Source organism: Nomascus leucogenys, chromosome 21 (genome assembly GCF_006542625.1).
Source record: "Nomascus leucogenys isolate Asia chromosome 21, Asia_NLE_v1, whole genome shotgun sequence".
NCBI lineage: Eukaryota > Metazoa > Chordata > Mammalia > Primates > Hylobatidae > Nomascus > Nomascus leucogenys.
In genome coordinates, this window is record NC_044401.1 from 50,664,668 (window position 1) to 50,689,561 (window position 24,894).

General features: G+C 42.8%; 1 protein-coding gene across 3 annotated transcripts in view; it reads right to left on the minus strand.

Annotated features, from left to right (window-relative positions):
• C21H3orf20 (chromosome 21 C3orf20 homolog) overlaps positions 1-24,894 on the minus strand; it is an 84,476-nt gene that overhangs the window by 47,064 nt on the left and 12,518 nt on the right. For all 3 annotated transcript variants that reach the window (XM_030801980.1, XM_030801982.1, XM_030801981.1), the window contains exons 5-7: positions 21,518-21,637; positions 8,034-8,166; positions 6,678-6,959 (exon numbers count right to left, since the gene is read on the minus strand). In XM_030801980.1, the coding sequence (XP_030657840.1) occupies positions 6,678-6,959; positions 8,034-8,166; positions 21,518-21,637 (535 nt within the window). The remainder of the gene's footprint in view (positions 1-6,677; positions 6,960-8,033; positions 8,167-21,517; positions 21,638-24,894) is intronic.

Sequence of the window (24,894 nt, forward strand, 5' to 3'; positions counted from 1 at the left end):
ATATAAATTTAAAAACTGACAGAATTAAAGGAAGAAATAGTTCTACAAAAATAGTTGGAGACTTCACTACCTCATGTTCAATAATGGATAGAACAACTAGACAGAAGATCAATAAAGAAATAGAGGACTTAGGCTGCTTGCAGTAGCTCACGCCTGTAATCTCAGCACTTTGGGCGGCCAAGGTGGATGGATCACCTGAGTTCAGGAGTTTGAGACCAGCCTGGCCAACATGGTGAAACCCCATCTCCATGAAAAATACAAAAACACTTAGCCAGGCCTGGTGGTGCATGCCTGTAATCCCAGCTACTCAGGAGGCTGAGGCAGGAGAATCACTAGAACCCAGGAGGCAGAGGTTGCAGCCAGCCAAGATTGCACCACTGCACCCCAGTCTGGGTGACAGAGTGAGATTCCACCTCAAAAAAAAAAAAAAAAAAAAGAAAAAGAAAGAAAGAGAGGACTTGAACAACACTGCAAACCAACTAGAACTAATAGGAACATACAGAATCCCACCCAACAACAGCAGAACACACATTCTTCTCACATTCACATGGATCATTCTCTAGTACAGACAATATGTTAGGCCACAAAACAGGTCTCAATAAATTTTAAAAGATTGAAACCATAGAAAGTATCTTCTTCAATCACAATGGAATGAAACTAGAAATCACTAACAAAAGAAAATTGGGAAAATTCACAAATACATGAAAATTAAACAACACACAAACAACAGATGGATAAAGAAATCACAAGGGAAATTATAAAATACTTTGAAATGAATGAAAACAAAACACAACATATCAAAACTTATGGGAGAAAGGCAAAGCAACACTCAGAAAGCAATTTATAGCTGTAAATACCAACATTAAACGAAAAGAAAGATCTCAAATCAATAACCCAATTTTCTACCTTAAGGAACTAGAAAAAGAAGGGCAAACTAAAGCAAAGCTAGCAGATGGAAGAAAACAATAAAGAATCAGAGTGGAGAAAAACAGAATTGAGAATAGAAAAATAGAACCAACAAAACCAAAAGTTGCATCTTTGATAAATCAAGAAAGCATAAACTTCTAGTAGACTGATTAAAAAAAAGAAAGACTCAAGTTCCTAAAATCAGAAATAAAAATGGGAACTTACAGAAATAAAAAAAATCCTAAGACAATAATACAATAATACGAACAGCTGTACACCATAAAGTTAGATAATCTAGATGGACAAATTCCTAGAAACATATAAACTACCAGAAGTGACTCAAATAGAAATAAAAAACCTAAATAGAACTATAGCAAGTAAGGAGATTAAATCATTAATGAAAAATCACCCAACAAAGAAAAGCCTAGGACTAGATGGCTTCACTGGTGAATTCTATCAGACATTTAAAGAATTAATACCAATCCTCCTCAAGCTCTTCCAAAAAAATAGAAGAGCAGACCTGAACACTTCCTAACTCATTCTATGAGGCCAGGGTTATCTTGATACCAAAGCCAGACAAATACATAAAAAGAAAACTTCCCATATCCCTTATGAATATAAACATAAAATACCTTAACAAAATACCAGCAAACCAAATTCAGCAGCAGCCTATCAAAAGGATTATACACCATGACCAGGTGTGGTTTATCCCAGGAATGCAAGTATGGTTCAACACACAAAAATCAATGTAATGTACCACAGTAATAGAATGGCGGGGGTTGGGGGGGAATCATGATCATCTTAACAGATAAAGAAAAAGCATTTGACAAAATTCAATACCCTTTCATGATTAAAAAAACACTCAACAAATTCGGAATAGAAGGGAACTTCCACAACATATTAAGAGCCATATATGAAAAAACTCACAACTAACATCATAATAAATGGTGAAAGAATGAAAACTTTTCCTCTAATATAAAGAACAAGACAAGGAGACCTGCTTTCACCACTTCTACTCAAAATTGTGCTGAAAGTTCTGGCCACAGCAAATAGCAACAACAACAACAAAATAATAAAAAGCCTCAAAATTGGAAAGGAAGAAGTAAAATTACCTCTGTTGGCAGATGACATGATTTTATATATAGAAATCAAGAGTCCACACAAAAAAATCTAGAGCAAACAAATAAATTTAGAAAAGTTACAGATATAAGATCAAAACACACAAAAGAGTTGTCCCCATGAACACAGGATGTCTTTGCATTTATTTAGGTCTTCTTTAATTTAATTTGGCAATGTTTTGTAGTTTTCAGTGTACAAGTTCTGTACCTCTTTGTTATTTATTCCTAAGTATTTTAATCTTTTTGATGCTGTTGCAAATGGCATAATTTCCTTTTGTTCATTGATTTTTTGTTCTTGTTTATACACCATTTTGTATTGCTTGTTGCCAGTGCTCATGGGTTGGAAGAATTAATATTGTTGGCCGGGTGTGGTGGCTCATGCCTATAATCCCAGCACTTTGGGAGGCTAAAGTGGGCGGATCACTCAAGGTCGGGAGTTTGAGACCAGCCTGGCCAATATGGCCAAAACCCATCTCTACTAAAAACACAAAAATTAGCCAGGTGTGGTGGCACACACCTGTAGTCCCAGCTATCTGGGAGGCTGAGGCGGGAGAATTGCTTGAGCCCGGGAGGCAGAGGTTGCAGTGAGCTGAGATAGCACCACTGCACTCTGGCCTGGATGACACAGCGAGACTCTGTCTCAAAAAAAACAAACAAACAAACAAAAAACTGTTAAGGGTATTATTCCCCAAAGGGATCTACAGAATCAGTGCAATGCCTATCAAAATCTTATTGGCTTTTTTTTGTAGAAATGGAAAACCTGACCTGAAAATTTACACTAAATTGTAAGAGATTCCAAGCAACCAAAATAGTCTTGAAAAAAAAAAAAGTGGGAGGACTCACACTACCTTATTTCAAAACTTACTACAAAACTACAATAACCAAAACAGTGTGGTACAGGCATAAAGACAGACATATGTGTTAATGGCTTAGAATTGACAGTCCAAAAATAAACCCATACATCTATAATTCTATAGTCTATTTTTGACAAGAGTGCCATGACCATTCAATGGGGGAAAGAATGCCCTTAAATAAATGGTACTGGGACAATTAGCTATCCACATGCAAAGGAAAGAAATTGGAACTTTATCTTATACCACATACAAAAATTAACTCAAAATGCTTCAAAGACCACAAGACCTATAATTATAAACCTCTTAGAAGAAAATACAGGGGGCCGGGCGCAGTGGCTCATGCCTGTAATCCCAGCACTTTGGGAGGCCAAGGTGGGCGGATCACCTGAGGTCAGGAGTGAGTTCAAGACCAGCCTGACCAACATGGAGAAACCCCATCTCTACTAAAAACACAAAATTAGTCCAGCGTGGTGGTGCATATCTGTAATCCCAGCTACTTGGGAGGCTGAGGCAGAAGAATCACTTGAACCCAGGAGGCGGAGGTTGTGGTGAGCTGAGAACACGCCATTGTACACCAGCCTGGGCAACAAGAGCGAAACTCTGTCTCAAAAAAAAAAAAAAAAAAAAAAAAGAGGAAAACACAGGGGTAAATGTTATAACCTTGGATTTGGCGATGGTTTTTTAGACATAAAGCCAAATGGATAAGTAGCAAAAGAAAGGTGGAAAAAATTGGACTTCATCAAAATTTAAAAATTTTTGTGCATTAAATGATGCTACTGAGAGAGTGAAAAGCCATCTGACAGCATAGGAAAAATACTTGCAAATTATATATCTAATAAGCATCTAGTATCTATGCACAATATGTAAAGAACCCTTACAACTTGTTTTAAAGAAAGACAACTCAATCTAAACATGAACAAGGACTTCAATACACATTTCTCCAAAGAATATATACCAAAATACACACACACACACACACACACACACACACACACACACACACGAAAAGATGCTCTACGCCATTCATCGTTAGGTAAACATAAGTAAAAGCCACAGTGAGATACCACTCACACCCACTAGAATGAATGAATGAACATTAAGACGGGTCTGGGGTCTGAAGCTGCCAAGTGCAAACCGATTATAGCTTAGAGCTTTATGATATTTCCAGTGCAGACATATCTTTTTTTTTTTTTTGAGACGGAGTCTTGTTCTGTCGCCCAAGCTAGAGTGCAGTGGCTTGATCTCGGCTCACTGCAAGCTCCGCCTCCTGGGTTCACGCCATTCTCCTGCCTCAGCCTCCCAAGTAGCTGGGACTACAGGCGCCCACCACCACACCCAGCTAATTTTTTGTATTTTTAGTAGAAACGGGGTTTCACTATGTTAGCCAGGATTGTCTCGATCTCCTGACCTCGTGATCTGCCCACCTTAGCCTCCCAAACTGCTGGGATTACAGGCATGAGCTACCACGCCCGGCCCAGACATAAAATTTTTGCCTGAGAGCTTGACCAGCAATCTCTGTGAAAACAGAATCGACTGCTGAGCCCAGTGTTCTATGGAAGCCATTATGTGAAAGAAGAGTTTTCCAAACATTTTCTGTACTTGAGAGGGATCAAATAGCTGCACATGTGTTCTGACCATTTGAACACAGTAACACAGAATTTCTCCTTTAAGATCACTGAGTTCAACTTCCTCATCTTATAATCAAGGGAAGTGAGGCACAGAGATCAAGTGACTTGTGCAGGGTCACCAAAAAGAACTGAGCCCAGAGCCCTGGTCTTTTAGGACTTCCAAAGATAAGAGCATTAATTGCGAGGATGTGATCATTGCTGGGGTGTGAGTCAGGAGTGCCAGTAGCAATGGATCAAAAGTTTGGGGGATCTCTCAGACCATTTGAGGGTGGGGGGTGGGAGGGTGCTCAGAATTCTGGGACAAGTGAGAGAACAGAGATTCCTGCAGGCTAGGGTGCTGTGCTCTTATCATACACAAGCCCATCCTCCTTTCTGATGCCCCTGATAGAAGACTAATTCATAGACACAGCTTCATGAGGAGCTCAGGGAGATCATCCTTTTAAATGCAGCGAAGAGTCAGAAAGAAGCGGGGGTGGGGCACAACACAACCCATTGCAAGCAGCAGCGGCTGGAGGACGCGCTGCAAGCAGGGCCGAGCAGAGTGTGATGAATGGATTCATTTATGGTCTGAGAAACAGTAACACCTCTTTGACAGAACGCTTAAATCTGAATTCCCAGTTCAGTCAAGAGGAGGCCAAAGGACGCAAGGGGGCTGCTGCCAGGAGAGCCTGGTTGGGGGGCTTGGTGTTTGTGAAAGTGGTTGGGACAGCCCAGAGACCCGTCCTGTCCTCCAAGAAAGGGGCAGGGGATCCTGAGTGCCCAGTGATTTTATTATTAAAATGAGATCCACTTCCATCGCCCTCTACCCTGCTCTGTGCTGGAGGAAATAATCCTTAAAGGTATAAAAATGGTACCCAAGAAAAGACCCTAAATTGAGGCAAGGAGGCCCTGAACCCAGGCCTAGCTTGGCTACAGAATTCCTTTTGTGGCATACAGTCAGTCACACCATGCCTTTGGGTCTCAGTTTTCCCATTTCTACAGTGAAGGAGCAGAAACAAATGACTCTGTTTCCCATCCGTGACATTTTATATAACTCTAGACTGCGTAACCTGGAATAAGTGCTTTGCCCTCTCTGGCCTCAGAGTCCTTGCGGCCAAATGAATGAGACATCTGTGATCTGGTGCAGCTCTAGAATATGTTGGGTTTGGGCAACAGGACCCCCACAAAGAACATAGGGTACAAGGTGACTTCCTACCCAGACATTCTCTAAAGGGGGCCCTCTCTTTTGCTTTTACCACCCAAATTCAAACTCCTTCTCTTCACTTTAAAAGGAGCAATTAAAGTTGCTCCCTCTGAAGTACAAATGGTCTATTAACTTCATTATCTGAATTCATTGCACGTGATAAATACTCGATACACATCTGTGAATGAAGAAAATAATCAGACTCAAATCACTCTGAGGTATGCACAGCCCTCAGGGCTCACCCTCCAAGGAGATTTGTCTTCTCAAACTCAGATCCAAAGACAGGCTTTGGAGGTTGGTAAATGCCCTGCAATCACAGGTAACGCCTTACAGGCATGTGTAGATAAGTGCTTATTTCTAGGGAGAAGGTCTATAGCTTTCATCAGATTCTCAAAGAGAAAATGTGTCTCCTTTTGTTGCTCCCACATCCAAGGTTGGGACACAACTAGCACTATGCTCATGAGGCCAGTCAGATCTCAACTGAGAGCAGTCAGGGCCCAGGAGATAGCGCATTTGGGGTGAGGTCTCAGGCTCCAAGGATGTGGATAGGTGAAGTATGCAAGGACCACAGAGCTTAACCACTGAGCCAGAGAGAGAAGGATGAAGGTTCTCAATTGTTTAAGGCCTCCTAACTCACTCCTCTCCGCTAGACATGATTTGTTTTGTGTCTTTAACCTCATCTCAACTGAGACGTCCTCAAAGGCAGGGACTTTGTCTGCATTCCCAGCCTGCACTGACGAGCTTCTCACAGGTAGCTGGGGTTTGGTATGTTCATGTTGATCTGAACTGAACTTGAGGCTTGAAACTTATTACTTCCTCCTCTGACCTCCTGAGTCTGATCTAGACAAACTCTTAATACCCAGGAGACCCATCACCAGGCTTCTCTGATAACTAAAAGGCCCAAGGAAACATTTAGGCTGTGTCAAGTCCTGGACTTCTCTGGGGTTGAGTAGCTGGGGAGATAGGGTGGCACCAAATAAAAGGATACTAAACGAAGGAGGAGCCGTCATAGAAGGTGTAATGAAACTTGAAGGCCTTCTTGGGTGCCTTCCCCTCTTGAAAATGCCGACTGAAATGATGGTTGGTGGAAGATGGGTGAGGGGTGGGGGTGAGAGTCTGAGCACCTGCAGCGGGAGGGTAATGTAAACCCGGGGTCTGAGAGTCTCCTTTGTGGGCCAACATTAGATGAGAGGGCATCTTTGCCTTGTAGTTTCGTAAGATCATGGGGTAGGAGATATTCCTCCCTTTCCACGTGGCCCTTTCGGTCTCTCTGCAGAGAAGGAGACCAATATATTGTCTAGCCTTTTGGTTCTCACGCACCAGGGATGCTCTCTACAGCCCCTCCTTAGTGCCCAAGACCCCTATCCCATTCCCCTGTCCCCAAAGTACACATTCCCAACCCATGCTCCCTCGTCCATAAAGGTAGTTTTTGGGAAGAACTGGGAAGTTCCCAGTGCCCGTCTAAGAATAGCCCTTGCCTGATTTCCACCTGTGCCTGAGGGTGAGGACCTATGGAGTGGGACTGTGTGTGGAAGTAGGGGGGTGGGTCCTGGTGGTTTGAAGACCTTGCTCACCCCAGTCCTGAGGTTGTGGGGAAGAGAGCTTCCTTCCAGAGTGTCACAGTGAGGAGGCAAAAAGTGGCTGCCCTCTCCCCATGTTCTGGCCCAGCAACCCCAGGAGATGTACATGACTAAGCTATTAGATGTGAACAGGCGCTTAAGTCCTTTACACCCAATGGCCTGGGCCCTCAGAGAAATGTTGAGTAAATTGCTAGGGTTTGTGGGATGGCCCCACAGAATGATAAAAACCACTAATCGCCCATCTCAAGGGTCTTTTTGGTTTGTTTTGAGAGGTTTTTGTCTGTCTGGTAGAACATCTGGCAAATTAAGTTAAGAAGCAAACAGGGCACAAAAGCCCTAAATGTAAGGAGCCATGCAAAGGGGCATCCCCGGCAAGGTGCTGCAGAGGCAGAGAGCATTGCGGGACAGGGGCAGGAGGCAAGCCACTGGAGCTGTGTGAGCTCAGGCAATTTCTTACTCACATACCTGCTTAGGCTGCCTCAGTTTCCCCATCCACAAAATGGGTATCAATCCTGTCTTCCTTGCATGGTTGCAGTGATATTGTAGGGAGGATGGTGAGCAGGGAAGGACACGAGTGTGTGTGTGCCTGTGAGGGACGCTGCACCTGTGGCTGTCATGGGGAGTACCACATAACCCATGCTCCCAGGCGGCATGTCTCACACACTTCTGTGACTGTCCACTCACATATACACAGGGACTCCCAGCTGGGGGCCGGTCTTTCTGAGAACCCTTGCCTCCCCCGACCCAAGCACTGAGGTGCTCACATGTGGCGACATAACTCCTGCAGCTTCTCCCGGGCCTCAGGGCAGGGGTCGCTGAACTCCAGGCTGTTGGCAGGGGTTCCCACTCCTCGATGCGGAGGCGGCATGCTGACATCTTCTATAGTTCTAGATTTGCCTGTAGTTGGAAGGCAAGAAGTTAGAGAGATGCCCAAGACCATGGGAACCCACCTTTTGTATCAGTGTGACCTGGATTTGAGACCTGGAGTCAAAGGAGATCATTTTGGAGCTTTAAAATTTGTCCCGCTGGATTTTGGACTTGCATGGGCCCTGTAACCCCTTTGTTTTGGCCATTTTTTCCCATTTGGAATGGCTGTATTTACTCAATACCTGCACCCCCACTGTATGTAGGAAGTAACTAGCTTGCTTTTGATTTTATAGGCTCATAAGCGGAAGAAACTTGCCTTGTCTCAGATGAGACTTTGGACTGTTGGGTTAATGGTGAAATGAGTTAAGACTTTGGGGGACTGTTGGGAAGGCATGATTGCTTTTGAAATGTGAGGACATAGTCAGGCATGGTGGCTCGTGCCTGTAATCCCAGCACTTTGGGAGGCCAAGGCAAGCAGATCACCTGAGGTCAGGAGTTAGAGACAAGCCTGGCCAACATGGTGAAACCCTATCTCTACAAAAAATACAAAAATTAACTGGGCGTGCTGGTGTGCACCTGTAGTTCCAGCTACTCAGGAGGCTGAGGCAGCAGAATCTCCTGAACCTGGGAGGTGGAGGTTGCAGTGAACTGAGATCACACCACTGCACTCCAGCCTGGGGTGACAGAGTGTGACTCCAACTCAAAAAAACAAAAAAAAAAAAAAGAAAGAAAGAAATGTGAGGACATAAGGACATGAGATTTGGAGGAGACAGAGGCAGAATGATACAGTTTGGCTGTGTCCCTACCCAAATCTTAACTTGAATTGCACCTCCCAGAATTCCCACTTGTTGTGGGAGGGACCCAGGGGGAGGTAATTGAATCATGGGGCTGGTCTTTCCCATGCTATTCTCGTGATAGTGAATAAGTTTCATGAGATCTGATGGGTTCATCAGGCATTTCCGCTTTTGCCTCCCTCATTTTCTCTTGCTGCCATGAAGGGAGTGCCTTTCGCCTCCTGCCATGATTCTGGGGCCTCCTCAGCTATGCAGAACTGAAGTCCAATTAAATCTCTTCTTCTTCCCAGTTTTGGATATGTCTTTATCAGCAGTGTGAAAACTAATACAGAAGGGGTTTCAGAAAACGGTTTTTCAAGACATTGTGTTTACCAGGGGACATGGGGCCGAGAAGAGCAGGAGAGCGGCATCCTTTAAATGTCAGAATATTGGGGGTATCATTGATGCTCACCAGGAATTGTTGACTGGTCAGTTATCAAACAGAGATGTTACTCATACTGCAAGTCATTCGTGACGGATGTGTCAGGGACTGACTTGTGCAAAGTGATGAGACTGGCCATGTCTCCCCGGGTTCCAGGAAAAGAGAGCATTTTCAGGGCTGGACTGCCCTCACTGAATTGGACCCTTTTGATTCTCTTGATTAAAGACACAAAGTCTCTATTTCTTCTCAATCAGCTTGAAAACATCTCTGATGATGGCTAATCTTGGGTCTTCTGGAGGGAGCCCAAGTGCCATAAGCACAGATCACTGTCATCTGAGTCTCTGCAGACCGGATGACAATGATCTGCATGACCTGGATGACAACGATCTGTGCCTGTGATACTAATTTTCACAGCTGTCCTCCATGATAGGTGTCAGGTGGTATGAGGATGTGGTCATGTGGAGTCGTGGCAGTGATCCTCCCACCCTAGGTTCCAGGGGCATCTATTTAGTCATTTGTGTCAGGTCCTACCTACACTGAACCTCTGACTCCCACCCAGCTGCAGCCTCGAAGTATGCAGGCTCAACTTCACCTTGGATTTGAGGATGAAACCTGGCTTTGGGTGGGGGCATTTCTCAGGCTCTAACTGAAGCCCTGAGGGCCTCAGAATAGAGCCTTCCTTGCTGCTGGTGAAGCCTGGGGATTTCTGGCCAGTGCTTGGGGACCATCTCTGGTATCTTCCACCCTGAGTGGTTCCTGGTCACTTCCCCCACTTCTCCTGCCAACAGGGACCAGAGATTGAACCCTGAACTCAAGCCTAGGGCCTGAGGTCCAGCGACCTGCTGGCAGGCCACCTGGAGCATCTGCTGGATTGAGCCTCTGTGTCTGGCCTGCCCCAGGTGCCTTGGGCTCCTCAAAGGTGACGGTCTCTCGCTCTGACTAGGAACTGCTATTAACAGTTCTCTTCTTGTAATGTTGGACACCTTCCAGAAATAGCTGCCGTCCCCTCAGGGAGTAAGCCCAACTCCTGGAGCTGATGCTCAAAGTCAGTCTGGCCCCAGAACTGTCAGCAGGTGAGGTGAAATAGCATGTGGACATGGAATGGATGGTGGAGGCCCCCACACCCAAAGTGATGTCAAACCAGAATGGCTATAGCAAAATCAGGCATCATTCATACATATGTCATAGGACAACAGGCATAAACTGGGACATTGCTGGGCTAGAGTTACTTATGAGCTATGAGGCAAGGCTAATCACCCATGCTAGCATGCATGTGTGAGCCTAATTCCTAAACAAGATTAAGACCCTATAATGCAGCATCACTGAATATACATCCCAGTGTCAATGGACGCAACAAGGCAGCTAAAAGTTGGGTGGCAAAGGAAAGCAGCCACATAGACAAGAGGCCAATAGACATGTAGCAGTCCCCCAAGTCCTTGAGAGATACATTCCAGGACCCCTAGTAAATGCCTGAAAGCATGGATAGTCCCAAACCGGTATATGCTATGTTTTTTACATGCACACCTATGATAAAATTTAATTGGTAAGTTAGACCCTAAGAGATTAACAATAACTCCTACTAAAATAGAACAATTAAAACAATATATTGTAATAAAAGTTAGGTGGAGGGGTGGGGAAAGATGGCCAAATAGAAGGCTCTACTGATTGTTCTCCTCATAGGAACACCAAATTTAACAACTACCTACACAAAAAAAAGCATCTTCAAAATAACCAAAAACCAGGTGAGCACTCATAGTACCTGATTTTAACTTCATATTGCTGAGAGAGGCACTGGAGAGGTAGGAAAGACAGTCTTGAATTGCTGACACAACCCCTCCCCATCCCCAGCAGCAGCTGCATGGCAGAGAGTCTATGCATTTGGGAGAGGGAGAGTACAGTGATTGTCAGACTTTGCATTGAACTCAGTGCTTTCCTGTCACAGTGGAAAGCAAAACCAGGCTGAACTCAGCTGAAGCCCACTCATGGAGGGAGCATTTAGACCTGCCCTAGCCAAAGGGGAATCACCCATCCCAGTGGCTGCATCCTGCGTTTTGGCAAGCCTGTCCACTGTGGGCTCTGGAGTTCTAAATAAACTTGAAAGGCAGCCTAGGCCGTAAGGACTGCAACTCCTAGGCAAGCCTTAGTGCTGAGCTGGGCTCAGAGCCAGTGGATTTAGAGAGTATGCAACCTACTGAGACACCAGCTGGGGCAGCTAAGGGAGTGCTTGTGACACCCCCCGCCCCAATCTCAAGTGGTGCAGCTCATGGCTCCAAAAAAGACCCCTTTCTTCCACTTGAGGAGAGAAGAGGGATGAGTAAAAAGGACTTTGTTTTGCATCTTGGATACCAGTTTAGCCACAGTAGGATAGGGTACCAGTCAGTGTCATGAGGCCCCCATTCCAGGTCCTACTCCCAGATGACATTTCTAGATACATCCTGGGCCAGAAGGGAACCCACTGCCTTGAAGGGAAGGACCCAGTCCTGGCGGACCCATCACCTGCTGACTGAAGAGCCCTTGGGCCCTGAATAACCAGCAGTGATACCCAGGTAGTAGGCTGTGGGCCTTGGGTGACACTCTGAGACATGCTGGCTTCAGGAGAGACTCAGCACATTCTCAGATGTGGTCACAGTGAGGGACTCCTTCTGCTTGAGAAAAGCAGAGGGAAAAGTAAAGAGGACTTTGTCTTGCACCTTATGTACTAGCTCAGCAATGAGGGGGTAGAGCACTAAGGGGCTCTTGGGGTCCCTGATTCCAGGCCTTGGCTCTCAGGTGGCATTTCTATACCTGTCCTGGGGCACAGGGGAGCCCACTGCCCTGAAGAGTGAGTCCCAGGCCTAACTGAAGAGTCCTTGGACCTTAAGTGAACAATGGCAGTAGGCTGGCAGTACTCCCCATGGACCTGGTGGTGGTGGCCAAAGGGTGAGACTCCTCTGCCTGTGGAAGAGGGAGGGAAGAGTGGGAAGGACTGTGCCTCACGGTTTGAGTGCCAGCTCAGCCAAAGTACAATAGAACATCAGGTAGATGTTGAAGGTTTTTTACTCTAGTCCTGGCTCCCAGACAACATTTCTGGACCTGCCTGGGGCCTGAGGGAACCGTCTGCCCTAAAGGGAAGAACAGAAACCTGGCTGGCTTCAGAACCTGCTGATTGTAGATCCCTAGGGCCTTGAGCAAATATAGGCAGTAGTCAGGCAGTGGTTACAGCAGGTCTTGGGCAAGACCCAGTGCTGTGCTGGCTTTAGGTTTCATCCAGTGCAGTCCCAGTGGTGGTGGCCACAGGGGTACTTGTGTAACCCCATCCCCAGCTCCAGGTGGCTCAGCACAGAGAGAGACTGCATTTGTTTGGGAGAAAGTAGGGAAGAGAACAAGAGTCTCTACCTGATAATCTAGAGAATTCTCCTGGATCTTATCCAAGATCATCAAGGCAGTACCTTTCTGAGTCTGCAAGAACTACAACATTCTGGGCTTGGGGTGCCCCCTAATGCAGACATGACTTAGGTCACAACACCCAAACCCTTTCAAATACCTGGAAAGCCTTCCCAAGAAGGAAAAGTACAAACAACCCCAGACTGTGAAGACTACAATAAATACCCAGCTCTTCAATGCCCAGACCTGATGAACATCCACAGGCATCAAGACCATACAGCAAGACATGATTTCACAAAATGAACTAAATAAGGCACCAGTGACCAATCCTGGAGAAACAGATATGTTACCTTTCAGACAGAGAATTTAAAATAGCTGTTTTGAGGAAACTCAAAGAAATTCAAGATAACACAGAGAAAGAATTCAGAATTCTATCATTTAATGAAGAGATTGAAGACATTGTGGCGATTCCTCAAGGATCTAGAACTAGAATTACCATTTGACCCAGCAATCCCATTACTGGGTATATACCCAAAGGATTATAAATCATGCTACTATAAAGACACATGCACACGTGTGTTTATTGCAGCACTATTCACAGTAACAAAGACATGGAACCAATCCAAATGTCCATCAGTGATAGACTGGATTAAGTAAATGTGGCACATATACATCATGGAATACTAGGCAGCCATAAAAAAGGATGAGTTCATGTCCTTTGCAGGGACATGGATGAAGCTGGAAACCATTATTCTCAGCAAACTATCACAAGGACAGAAAATCAAACACTGCATGTTCTCATTCATAGGTGGGAATTGAACAATGAGATCACTTGGACACAGAGCAGGGAACATTACACACTAGGGCCTGTTGGCGGCGAGGCAGGGGTTGGGAGCTGGGGGAGGGATAGCATTAGGAGAAATACCTAATGTAAATGATGAGTTGGTGGGTGCAGCAAACCAACATGGCACATGTACACCTATGTATCAAACCTGCACGTTGTGCACATGTACCCTAGAACTTAAAGTATAATAAAAAATAATAAAAATTTAAAAAAGAGACTGAAATAATTTTAAAGAATCAAGCAGAAATTCTGGATTTAAAAACGCAATTGATGTGCTGAGGAATGAGTCAGAATCTTTTAACAGTAGAATTTATCAAGCAGAAGAAAGAATTAGTGAGCTTGAAGACGGTCTCTTTGAAAATACAGTCAGAGGAGACAAAAGAAGAAAGAATAAAGAATGAAACATGGCTACAAGATCTAGAAAATAACCTCAAAAGGGCAAATTTAAGAGTTATTGGCCTTAAAGATGAGGTAGAGAAAGAGACAGGGGTAGAAAGTTTATTCAAAGAAATAATAACAGAGAACTTCCCAAACCTAGAGAAAGATATCAAAATTCAAGTACAAGAAAGTTACAGAACACTAAGCAGATTTAGCCCAAAGAAGACAACTTTAAGGCATTTAATAACCAAACTCCCAAAGGTCAAGGATCCTAAGAAAGGATCCTAAAAGCAGCAAGAGAAAAGAAACAAATAACATACAATGGAGCTCCAATTGTCTGGCAGCAGACTTTTCAGTGGAAATGTTGCAGGCCAGGAGAGAGTGGCATGACATATTTAAAGAGCTGAAGGAAAAAACTGTTTACCCTAGAATAGTATATCTTGTGAAAATATCCTTAAAACATGAAGAAATAAAGACTTTCCTAGACAAACAAAAGCTGAGGAATTTCATCAACACCAGACCTCTCCTACATGAAATGCTAAAGGCAGTACTTCAAACAGAAAGAAAAGGTGTTAGTATAAAACTCACCGGTCATAGTATAGAGAAAACCAGAACATTACAACACTGTTACTGATGTGTGTAAGCTACTATTATCTCAAGCAGAAAGACCAAAAGACAAACTCATAAAAAATAATAGCTACAGGTCAGCATGGTGGCTCACGCCTATAATTCCAGCACTTTGGGAGGCCAAGGCAGGCAGATCACTTGAGGTCAGGAGTTCAAGATCAGCCTGGCCAACATCTCTACTAAAAATACAAAAATTAGCTGGGTGTGGTGGCATGTGCCTGTAGTCCCAGCTACTTGGGAGGCTGAGGCAGGAGAATTGCTTGAACTCAAGAGAAAGAGGTTGCAGTCAGCCGAGATGTGCCACTGCACTGCAGCCTGGGCAACAGAGCGTGACTCCGTCTCAAAATAATAACAATAATAATAATAATAATAATAATGATAGCTACAACAACTTTTCAAGATATCGTACAATAAGATATAAATAGAAACAACAAAAAGTTAAAATGTGGGGGGATGAAGTTAAGGTGTAGAGTTTTATTAGTTTTCTCTTTGCTTGTTTCTTTGTTTATGCAAACAGTGTGAAGTTGTTATCAGCTTAAAATAATGAGTTATAGGATAGCATTTGCAAGCCTCATGGTAACCTCAAATCAAAAAACACATAATGGGTACACAAAAAATAAAAAAAAAAACAAGAAATTTAATCATATCACCAGAGAAAATCACCTTCAGTAAAAGGAAGACAGAAGGGAAGGAAAGAAGAATGAGAAGAGCACAAAACAACCAGAGAAACAACAAAATGGCAGGAGTAAGTCCTTACTTATTAATAATGACATTGAATATAAATGGACTAAACTCTCCAATCAAACGACATAGGGTTGTCGGATGGATAAAAAAACAAGACCCCATGATCAGAAGCACACTCTACTTATAAAGACGCACATAAACTGAAAATAAAGGAATGAAAAAAAGATGTTACACACCAATGGAAATCAAAAAAGAGCAGGAGTAGCTATACTTAGACAAAATAGATTTTGAAACAAAAACTATAGAAAGAGACAAGGAAGGTCACTATATAATAAAGAAGTCAATTCAGCAAGAAGATACAACAATTGTAAACATATATATACCCAACACTGGAGCAGCCAGACATACAAAGCAAATATTATTAGAACTAAAGAGAGAGAAAGACACCAATAAAATAATAGCTGGAGATAGCAACACCCCGTTTTCAGCATTGAACAGATCTTCCAGACAGAAAATCAACAAAGAAACATCAGTCTTAATCTGTACTATAGACCAAATGGACCTAATAGATATTTACAGAATATTTCATGCAATGGCTGCAAAATACACATTCTTTTCCTTAGCACATGGATCATTTTCAAAGCTATATCATATGTTAGGTCACAAAATGAGTCTTAAAACATTAAAAAAAAAAAAAAACCTGAAATAACAGCAACCATCTTCTCTGACCACAATGGAATAAAACTAGAGATCAACAAGAGGAATTTTGGAAACTATATAAATTCATGGAAATTAAACAATATGCTCCTGAATGACCAGTGGGTCAGTGAAGAAATTAAGAAGGAAATTTTAAAAATTCTTGAAGCAAAAGACAATGGAAACACGACATACCAAAACCCATGGGATACAGTGAGAGCAGTACTAAGAGGAAAATTTATAGCTGTTAAGTGCCTACATCAAAAAGAAGAAAAACTTCAGCCCAGGCACGGTGGCTTACTCCTGTAATCCCAGCACTTTGAGAGGCTGAGGAAGGTGGATCACTTGAGGTCAGAAGTTCAAGACCAGCCTGGTCAACATGGTGAAACCCTGTCTCTACTAAAAATACAAAAATTACCCAGGCATAGTGATGCATGTCTGTAATCCCAGCTACTCAGGAGGCTGAGGCAGGAGAATTGCTTGAACTCGGGAGGTGGAAGTTGCAGTGAGCTGAGATCACACCACTGCACTCCAGCCTGGGGCAACAGAGTGAGACTTCATCTCAAAAAAAAAAAAGAAGAAGAAAAACTTCAAATAAACAACCCAATGATGCAACTTAAAGAACTAGAAAAGCAAGAGCAAACCAAACACAAAATTAGTAGAAGAAATAATAAGTATAAGAGCAGAAATAAACAAACTGAAACAAGGAAAACAATACAAGAGATCAATAAAAACAAAAGCTGTTTTTTTAAAAGTTAAAAACAAATTTGACAAACCTTTTGCCAGACTAAGAAAAAAAGAGAGAAGACCCAATTAAATAAAATCAGAGATGAAAAAGGAGACATTACAACTGATATTGCAAAAATTCAAAGGATCATTAGTCCCTATTAGGAGCAACTATATGTCAATAAATTGGGAATCTAGAAGAAATGGATAAATTCCTAGACACATACAACCTACCAAAACTGAGCCATGAAGAAATCCAAAACCTGAACAGACCAATAACAACTAACGAGATTGAAACTATAATAAAAAGTCTCCCAGAAAAGAAAAGCCTGGGACCCAATAGCTTCACTGTCAAATTCTACCAAACATTTAAAGAACATACCAATCCTACTCAAACTTTTCTGAAAAATAGAGGAGGAGGGAATACTTATAAGCTCATTCTATGATGCCAGTATTACTCTGATACCAAAACCAGACAAAGACACATCAAAAAAAGAAAACTACAAGCCAATACCACTGATGAATACTGGTGCAAAAATACTCAATACTAGCAAATTGAATTCAACAACACATTAAGAAAATCATTCATCATGACCAAGTGGGATTTATCTCTGGGATGCAAGGATGGTTCAACATATGCAAATCAATCAATGTGATACATCCTATCAACAGAATGAAGTACAAAAACCCTATGGCCATTTCAACTCATACTGGAAAAGCATTTGATAAAATTCAACATCCCTTCATGATAGAAACCCTCAAAAAACTGGGTATAGAAGGAATATGCTTTAACATAGTAAAAGCCATATATGACAGACTCATACCTAATATCATACTGAATGGGGAAAAACTGAAAGCCTTTCCTCTAAAATCAGGAACACGACAAGGATGCCCACTTTCACCACTATTATTCAATATAGTACTGGGAGTCCTGGCTAGAGCAATCAGAAAAGATAAAGAAATAAAGAGCATCCAAATTGGAAAGGAAGAAGTCAAACTATCCTTGTTTGCAGATGATATGATCTTATATTTGGAAAAACCTACAGACTCCACCAAAAAATTATTAGAACTGATAAACTCAGTAAGGTTGCAGCATACAAAAATCAACACACAAAAATCAGTAGCATTTCTACATGCCGACAGTGGACAGTCTGAACAAGAAACTAAGAAAGTAATTCCATTTAAAATAGTCAGGAATTAAACAAAGAAATGAAAGATTTCTACAATGAAAACTATAAAACACTGATACAAAAAACTGAAGATGACATCAAAAAATGGAAAGCTATTCCATGTTCATGGATTGGAAGAATAAATATTGTTAAAATGTCTGTACTACCCAAAGCAATCTACAGATTTAATGCAATTACTATCAAAATACCAATGGCAATCTTCACAGAAATAGAAAAAACATTCCTAAAGCTTATATGGAACCACAAAAGACCTAGAATAGCCAAAGCTATCATAAACAAAAATAATAAAACTAGAGGAATCACCTTACCTGACTTCAAATTATACAACAGAGCTATAGTAACCAAAACAGCATGATACTGGCATAAAAACAGACGTGTAGACCAGTGAAACACAATACAGAGCCCCAAAATAAATCTACACGTCTACAATGAACCCATTTATGACAAAGGTGCCAAGAACATACATTGGAGAAAGAACAATCTTTTCAATAAATGGTGCTGGGAAAATTGGATATCCATATGCAGAAGGACCCCTATCTCTCACCATACACAAAAATAAAATCAAAATGGATTAAAGACTTAAATCTCAGGCCACAAACTATTAACTACTAATAGAAAACATTAGGGGAAACTCTCCAGGACGTTGGAGTGGGCAAAGATTTCTTGAGTAATACCCCACAAGCACAGGCAACCAAAACAAAAATGGACAAATCAGATCACATCAAGTTAAAAAGCTTCTGCACAGCAAAGGAAACAATCAACAAAGTGAAGAGACAACCCACAGAATGGGAGAAAATATTTGCAAACTACCCATTTGATAAAGGATTAATGACCAGAATATATAAGGAGTTCAAACAATTCTATAGGAAAAAAAAAATCTAATAATCTGATTGAATGATCTTTCAAGCTCATTCTTCTCAAAAAAAGACAAAAATGGCAAATAGGTATATGAAAAGGTGCCCGACATCACTGATAGTCAGAGAAATGCAAATTAAAACTACAAGGTGGTATCATCTCACCCAGTTAAAACGGCTTTTGTCCAAAAGACAGGCAACAACAAATGCTGGTGAGGATATGGAGAAAAGGAAACCCTCATAACTGTTGGTGGGAACATCAATTAGCACAACCACTATGGAGAACAGTTTGGGGGCTCCTCAAAAAAATAAAGATAGAGCTACTATACAATCCAGCAATTCCATGGCCGGGCGCGGTGGCTCATGCTTGTAATCCCAGCACTTTGGGAGGCCGAGGCGGGCGGATCACGAGGTCAGGAGATCCAGACCACAGTGAAACCCCATCTCTACTAAAAATACAAAAAATTAGCTGGGCGTGGTGGCGGGCGCCTGTAGTCCCAGCTACTCGGAGAGGCTGAGGCAGGAGAATGGCGTGAACCCGGGAGGCGGAGCTTGCAGTGAGCCGAGATTGCGCCACTGCACTCCAGCCTGGGTGACAGAGCGAGACTCCGTCTCAAAAAAAAAAAAAAAAAATCCAGCAATTCCACTCCTAGGTGTATACCTGAAAGAACAGAAATCAGTGTAATGAAGAGATATCTGTACTCCCATGTTTAGGGCAGCACTCACAATAGCCAAGATTTGGAAGCAACCTAAGTGTCAATCAACAACAGATAAATGGATGAAGAAAGTGTGGTACCTACACGTAATGGAGTACTAGTCAGCCACAAAAAGAGAATGAGATCCTGTCATTTGCAACAACATGAATGAAACTGGAGATCATTATGGTAAGTGAAATAAGCCAGACACAGAAAGGCAAACTTCATATGTTCTAATTTATCAGAGCTAAAAATTAAAACAATTAAACTCATGGAGATAGAGAGCAGATGGTTACCAGAGGCTGGGAAGGGTAGTGTGGAGTGGGGAGGGCTAATGGATACAAAAAAACAGTAAGAATGAATAAGACCTAGTATTTGATAGCACACAGGGTGATTACAGTCAAATATAATTTAATTATATATTTTTAAATAACTAAAAGAGTACAATTGAATTGTTTGTAACACAAAGGATAAATGCATAAGGTGACGGACACCCCATTTGGCTTGATGTGATTATTGTGTGCCTGTATCAAAATATCTCACGTAACCCATAAACATATATACCAACTATACCCACAAAAATTTAAAATTAAAAAAAGTTATATGAATGTGGTCCCTCTCCCTCTCTGCCTCAAAATATCTTAATATTTTTGGACCACAGTTGACCATGGGTAACTGAAACCACAGAAAGGGGAAACCCTGGATAAGGAGGACTTCTGTATTTAACTTTTGCTTTGAAACAGCCTTGCTCAAGACATCACCCTCAGGTTCATTAGGCAGAAAAAGTCATTAAATCACCAGGTGTCTTGAGGGTACTTTCTTTTCCCTCAAACTGACTGTGGGATCACAGGGCCAGATCTAGGGCCAGCTCAGGAGGGCACATGATAATGGAGTACTAAGCCAGGCACACATGCAATGGTGTGCTGGCAATGGTGCTGTGGGTTATTGTACCACAATGAGATGAAGCACATCAACACAGGTAAAGCAGTCAGGTAGGTGTGGCAGCCGCTGAAGCTACTCCGTGCCCGGAAGGGGGAGGTCAGCTCCTTTAAGCAAGGTATTTTCTGTCTTACAAGTCCACATCTGTATCCCCAGCATTTGGTACAGAGACTGACAGCAAGTGTTCAATAACCATTTGTTCAATAACGGAAAGAGTATAGGATCAGCTTGATATGGTGAGTGATGAAATACAAGGCACGTCCATGATGACCATCCCCCTTTTACCAACATGGAGGTGAGGGCTGAGGAAGGCAGGTCAAACAGCCAGCCAGGGGCGGGGGCACGGAGGAAATCCAAGTTCCTTGGCTTCCAGCCTTACCTCCAGTGTCTGTGGAAATCAACTGGACAGCCTGAGCATTCCTGCCTGCCACCCACCTTCCCACCACCTTCAGGAACATGGTCCTCTCCTACCTACCCTGTCCCCACAACCCAGCTGTCATGGCTAGCAGGGTGGGCCTGGGAGTTCTGCCAGGCCTTGCCCTGCTGTCTGTAGCCCAAGCCTGTCTCTCCTCTGAGCTTCTTCTTGAGCAGCTGTTGTTACACTGGTTGTCTTTGTCTGCCACCTGTTCTCTTCCCGAAGCCTCTCCTGTGTGTGTCTTCCTCAGCAGAATAGGAATATCTTCTATGTCTTTGTTTCCTGCCCACACAAACTTGCCCAATTTGGGATGTGCAACTGAGGTCTACCAGGTTTGGTATCCAAATACCTTTCTTCAGATACCAGTTCCCCCACTTGCTGTGTGACTGGACAGAGCTGTCTGAGCAGAGGCGTGAGTTTGGGATACTGTAGGGATGGAAGAGATGGGTTTGGTGGGATGTTGTCCCAGGGGAGGGATGCCACATCGCTGGGAATATAGGGCATGAGCAAGCTGAAATGATGAGCCCATGCTATGCAGTGATAGGGCTGGACTGTGACAACCCTTCCATGAGCAAATCTGTGTGGACAGCTGCTGGATCTCCAGGCAGAGCCGCTATGTATCCTTCTAATCAGAAGACCAAATCAAACCATCCCACTGACCTACACAGGGTAGACGGAAACCTATCCCCCACCCCATTCATTGGTTACCACCAATGAATGGTAGGCCATGAGATCTTGCTAGGAACCATTTTTACCTATTTTCTTCTTGGCTTCTTTTCCAGTAGAGAGGGAAAAGCTCAGACAGTCTGTGGAAGAGTGGTAGATCAGCTGGTAAGGCGAGTTCACCCCCATGGCGGACATGTTTGCGAGGGACTCTGGAGTGGGAGAGAGAGATTCTTCTTTCAACTGTTTACTTTTAATTTTATTAGCCAAAAATGTAACATGGATTTCTTGTTCTAGTAGTAAGGTGGGTCAGATACTGTAAAGTGCCGCGTTGTTACAAAACACCTAGATCTTGGAAGAAGGAGATTTTGCAATGCACTGGCAGAGCAATTAGGGGAAGTCTTTACAGTTCCCCTCTGCAGTGCCTCTCCTCCCCAACCCTCTCAAGAGGGGGACCGGAGCAAGGAACAGCAAGCAAGCACAAAAAGTGATATTACTCCAAGGGCAAAGGCAGGTATCAGTGCTGCACCAGGTCAAGAGGATAAGCCTTGGGCCAGCAAGAAGGAAATTAAGAATCATCTATTCCCCCTTATCTAAGCCACAGAAATCAGATGCTTCTTCAATAATATATCAGTCTCTTGCAGAATCATACCATCTTGTGTAGAATCATTTGATATCTGACCACTTAAGAATTAAAATGTAGCACCCTTATGGCTGGTGGAAAATCTTATTCATTCTTACACAAACCCCACCAAATCATTTGTTCATTCTTCCTCCAAATCTAGTCATTTCACTGGTTAGGCATGAAACCATTGTTAGAAAATTTTAGGTGATTCATTCATCACAGCTCACTCAAATTCAAAAAGAAAATGGCAAACTTGACCTCCTAAGTGGACAAAGACTATAGAGATTCCACAATGGATGATAAAACACAAAAGTAATCACCTCTGCTAGTGATCCAGAAGTTGAAATTAAGACAACTTCAGGACCTTCTAACTTGGTAGAAATGAAAAGAACTAACAATAGCCAGTAATGGTAAAGAAGGAATAAAATCCATTAACCCTGTTGGTGTAGAGAGAATCCAAATTAAGTGTGATTTCAGAAGAAGAGCTATATATATATACTGAGACCTCTGCTCCAATAATCCCTCTTCTGTGAAGTTAACCAAGTACAACAGAAATAAGAAGCCAGGTGCATAAAGTTGCCTATTACAATATATATTATACAAATAACAAAAAGCCTGGAAACCTAAGCATTTAAGTAAATGCGGAACATGAACATTACAAGGATGCCCACTCAAAATGACAATTATTTAAAGTATGTAGCCATGTTGGAAAATAGTTGTACTCTGTTAAGTAAAAGAAACTAAGAAACAGAAAAACTGCAATACTCTAAATATGTATACACACACACACACACACACACACACACACACACACGAGCACAGGAACCACAAAGGAAACTGCAAAGGTGAAAAGTAGCTCTTATATAAAGATGGCAGGATTGCTTCCTCTTTTTTGCATTTTTATTAATAATATTGTCGTCAACTAAAAATAAAGGAGCAGTCTGGTTTTCTTCAGTGACAAGCCAGGGCTAGTAGGTATCAGGACAGGAGACTACTTAGCACAGGGGATATTCTGGATATAGCTTTTTTTTTTTTTTTTTTTTTTTTTGAGACAGTCTCACTCTGTCATCCAGGCTGGAGTGCAGTGGCACAATCTCGGCTCACTGCAACCTCTGCTTCCCAGGTTCAAGCGATTCTCCAGCCTCAGCCTCCCGAGTAGCTGGGACTACAGATGTGTGCCACCACGGCCGGCTAATTTTTTTGTATTTTTAGTAGAGACAGGGTTTCATCATGTTGGCCAGGCTGGTCTTGAACTCCTGGCCTCAAGCAATCCTCCTGCCTCAGCCTCCCAAAGTGCTGGGATTACAGTCATGAGCCACCACACTCGGCCTGGTCCCAACTTTAAAAGAAGTTAACTCTAGACCTCACATAAGAGGATGGTCCCGAAAAACATAATTCATGCAAAACAAATAATCAGAGTTTGAATCTTCTTTTTTATGCCCCAGGAGCGCTATCTAAGTAAAGTCCTTTTAGGATGAATGAGTGTTTTTCCAAAAGAAATGGATCACTCCTTCGTTTTTGTTTTGCTACTTAGATTTTTGTCTTTAAACTCTAGGCTTATTTAAAGAGAGGGGCGTCTGCACCAGCAAGTGCCAACAAGACAGGGAGGCTTGCTAGGGAGTGTGATGGAGAGGGGCGCTCTCAGCAATCAGCTGCTGCAGCAGGACAGCAAGATGCAGAGATCACCCAAAAGGCCCCCTGCCCCCAGCTCAGCTTAACTCTCTTCCCATTCTCCTCTCTTAGATGAATTGCAGCCCACAGAGGATGCCAGAAGCCACTGCGCCTCCCTCATCCTGAAAGCATGCTGAAACACTTTATCAGAAGGAGTGTTAGTGGTGAGGACCATTTTCCTTTTAAAGGTGAGGAGACATGATATTCAGGTAGGAGTGGCTCAGGCAGGTGTGAGGTCCGAGGATTGGGCTGGAGCTACCCTGACATCTGCCATGGGACTCTCATGCACGTGCAACTGACTGCTTAGCAGCTGTGCCCCCAAATGAGGGAGATCTTTAAGCCCCAAAACAGAATGCAAGGTGCAGAGCTCTGTCTGGCGATCACCCACCTGCACAAATAATTACAGCACAGCTAGAGGACCTAGAGGCTAGCTGGTCTCAGAGGCTAGCTGATCCTAAACAAAACAGGCACAGTGTAACTTCCCCTAAAACAGAGATCTTCATTTCATGGTAAACACTGTGGGGAAGAGTGTTTTATCACAACTTTGTCTTAGAAAAGGAAGCCAAAATTTATGAAAATAACATTTTATCTTGTATTTTAAAAAATTAGTCGGTACTCTAAGAACACATTAAGTCTTACAAAGAAAATTAAAATGACTGCTGGGTGTTTCAAGGCAGTATGGTTTCTTTCTTCCTCAATGATTGTATTATGGCAATAAAACATAAGGCCCTTCATGTTTTCCTTTTGAAAAATTATTGAAGAGCTTTACTTCTTTTTATTTTCTCTCCATGGAGTCATGATCCTGCATTCGGTTTTCCCTTCTGCGGCAGGCGGCTAGTGCTGCTCCCCCGCCCCCCATCAGGCATCAGGGGCATTGGAGGGGCATTCTGCAGCTCTCCAGCATCACTTTCATTGACTTCATGAAATCTTACATTTTTTTCCCCCAAGATCTGCAATTTTTCTATGCAATTTATTTGCACTGTATGTGTGTATTAGCACATGTTTAATCTCTGACCATCAGGGGAGCCTGACAAAGATACTGACTCAGTGGACAGGGAGCGAGACTAAATGGGGACTGACTCTACAGGTGAGGGCAAATAGTTGGGAGATAGAATTTTTTTATGCTTCCTATAAAACCTCTCGTCAGTGAGTACTTTTAGGCATTCAGAAAGA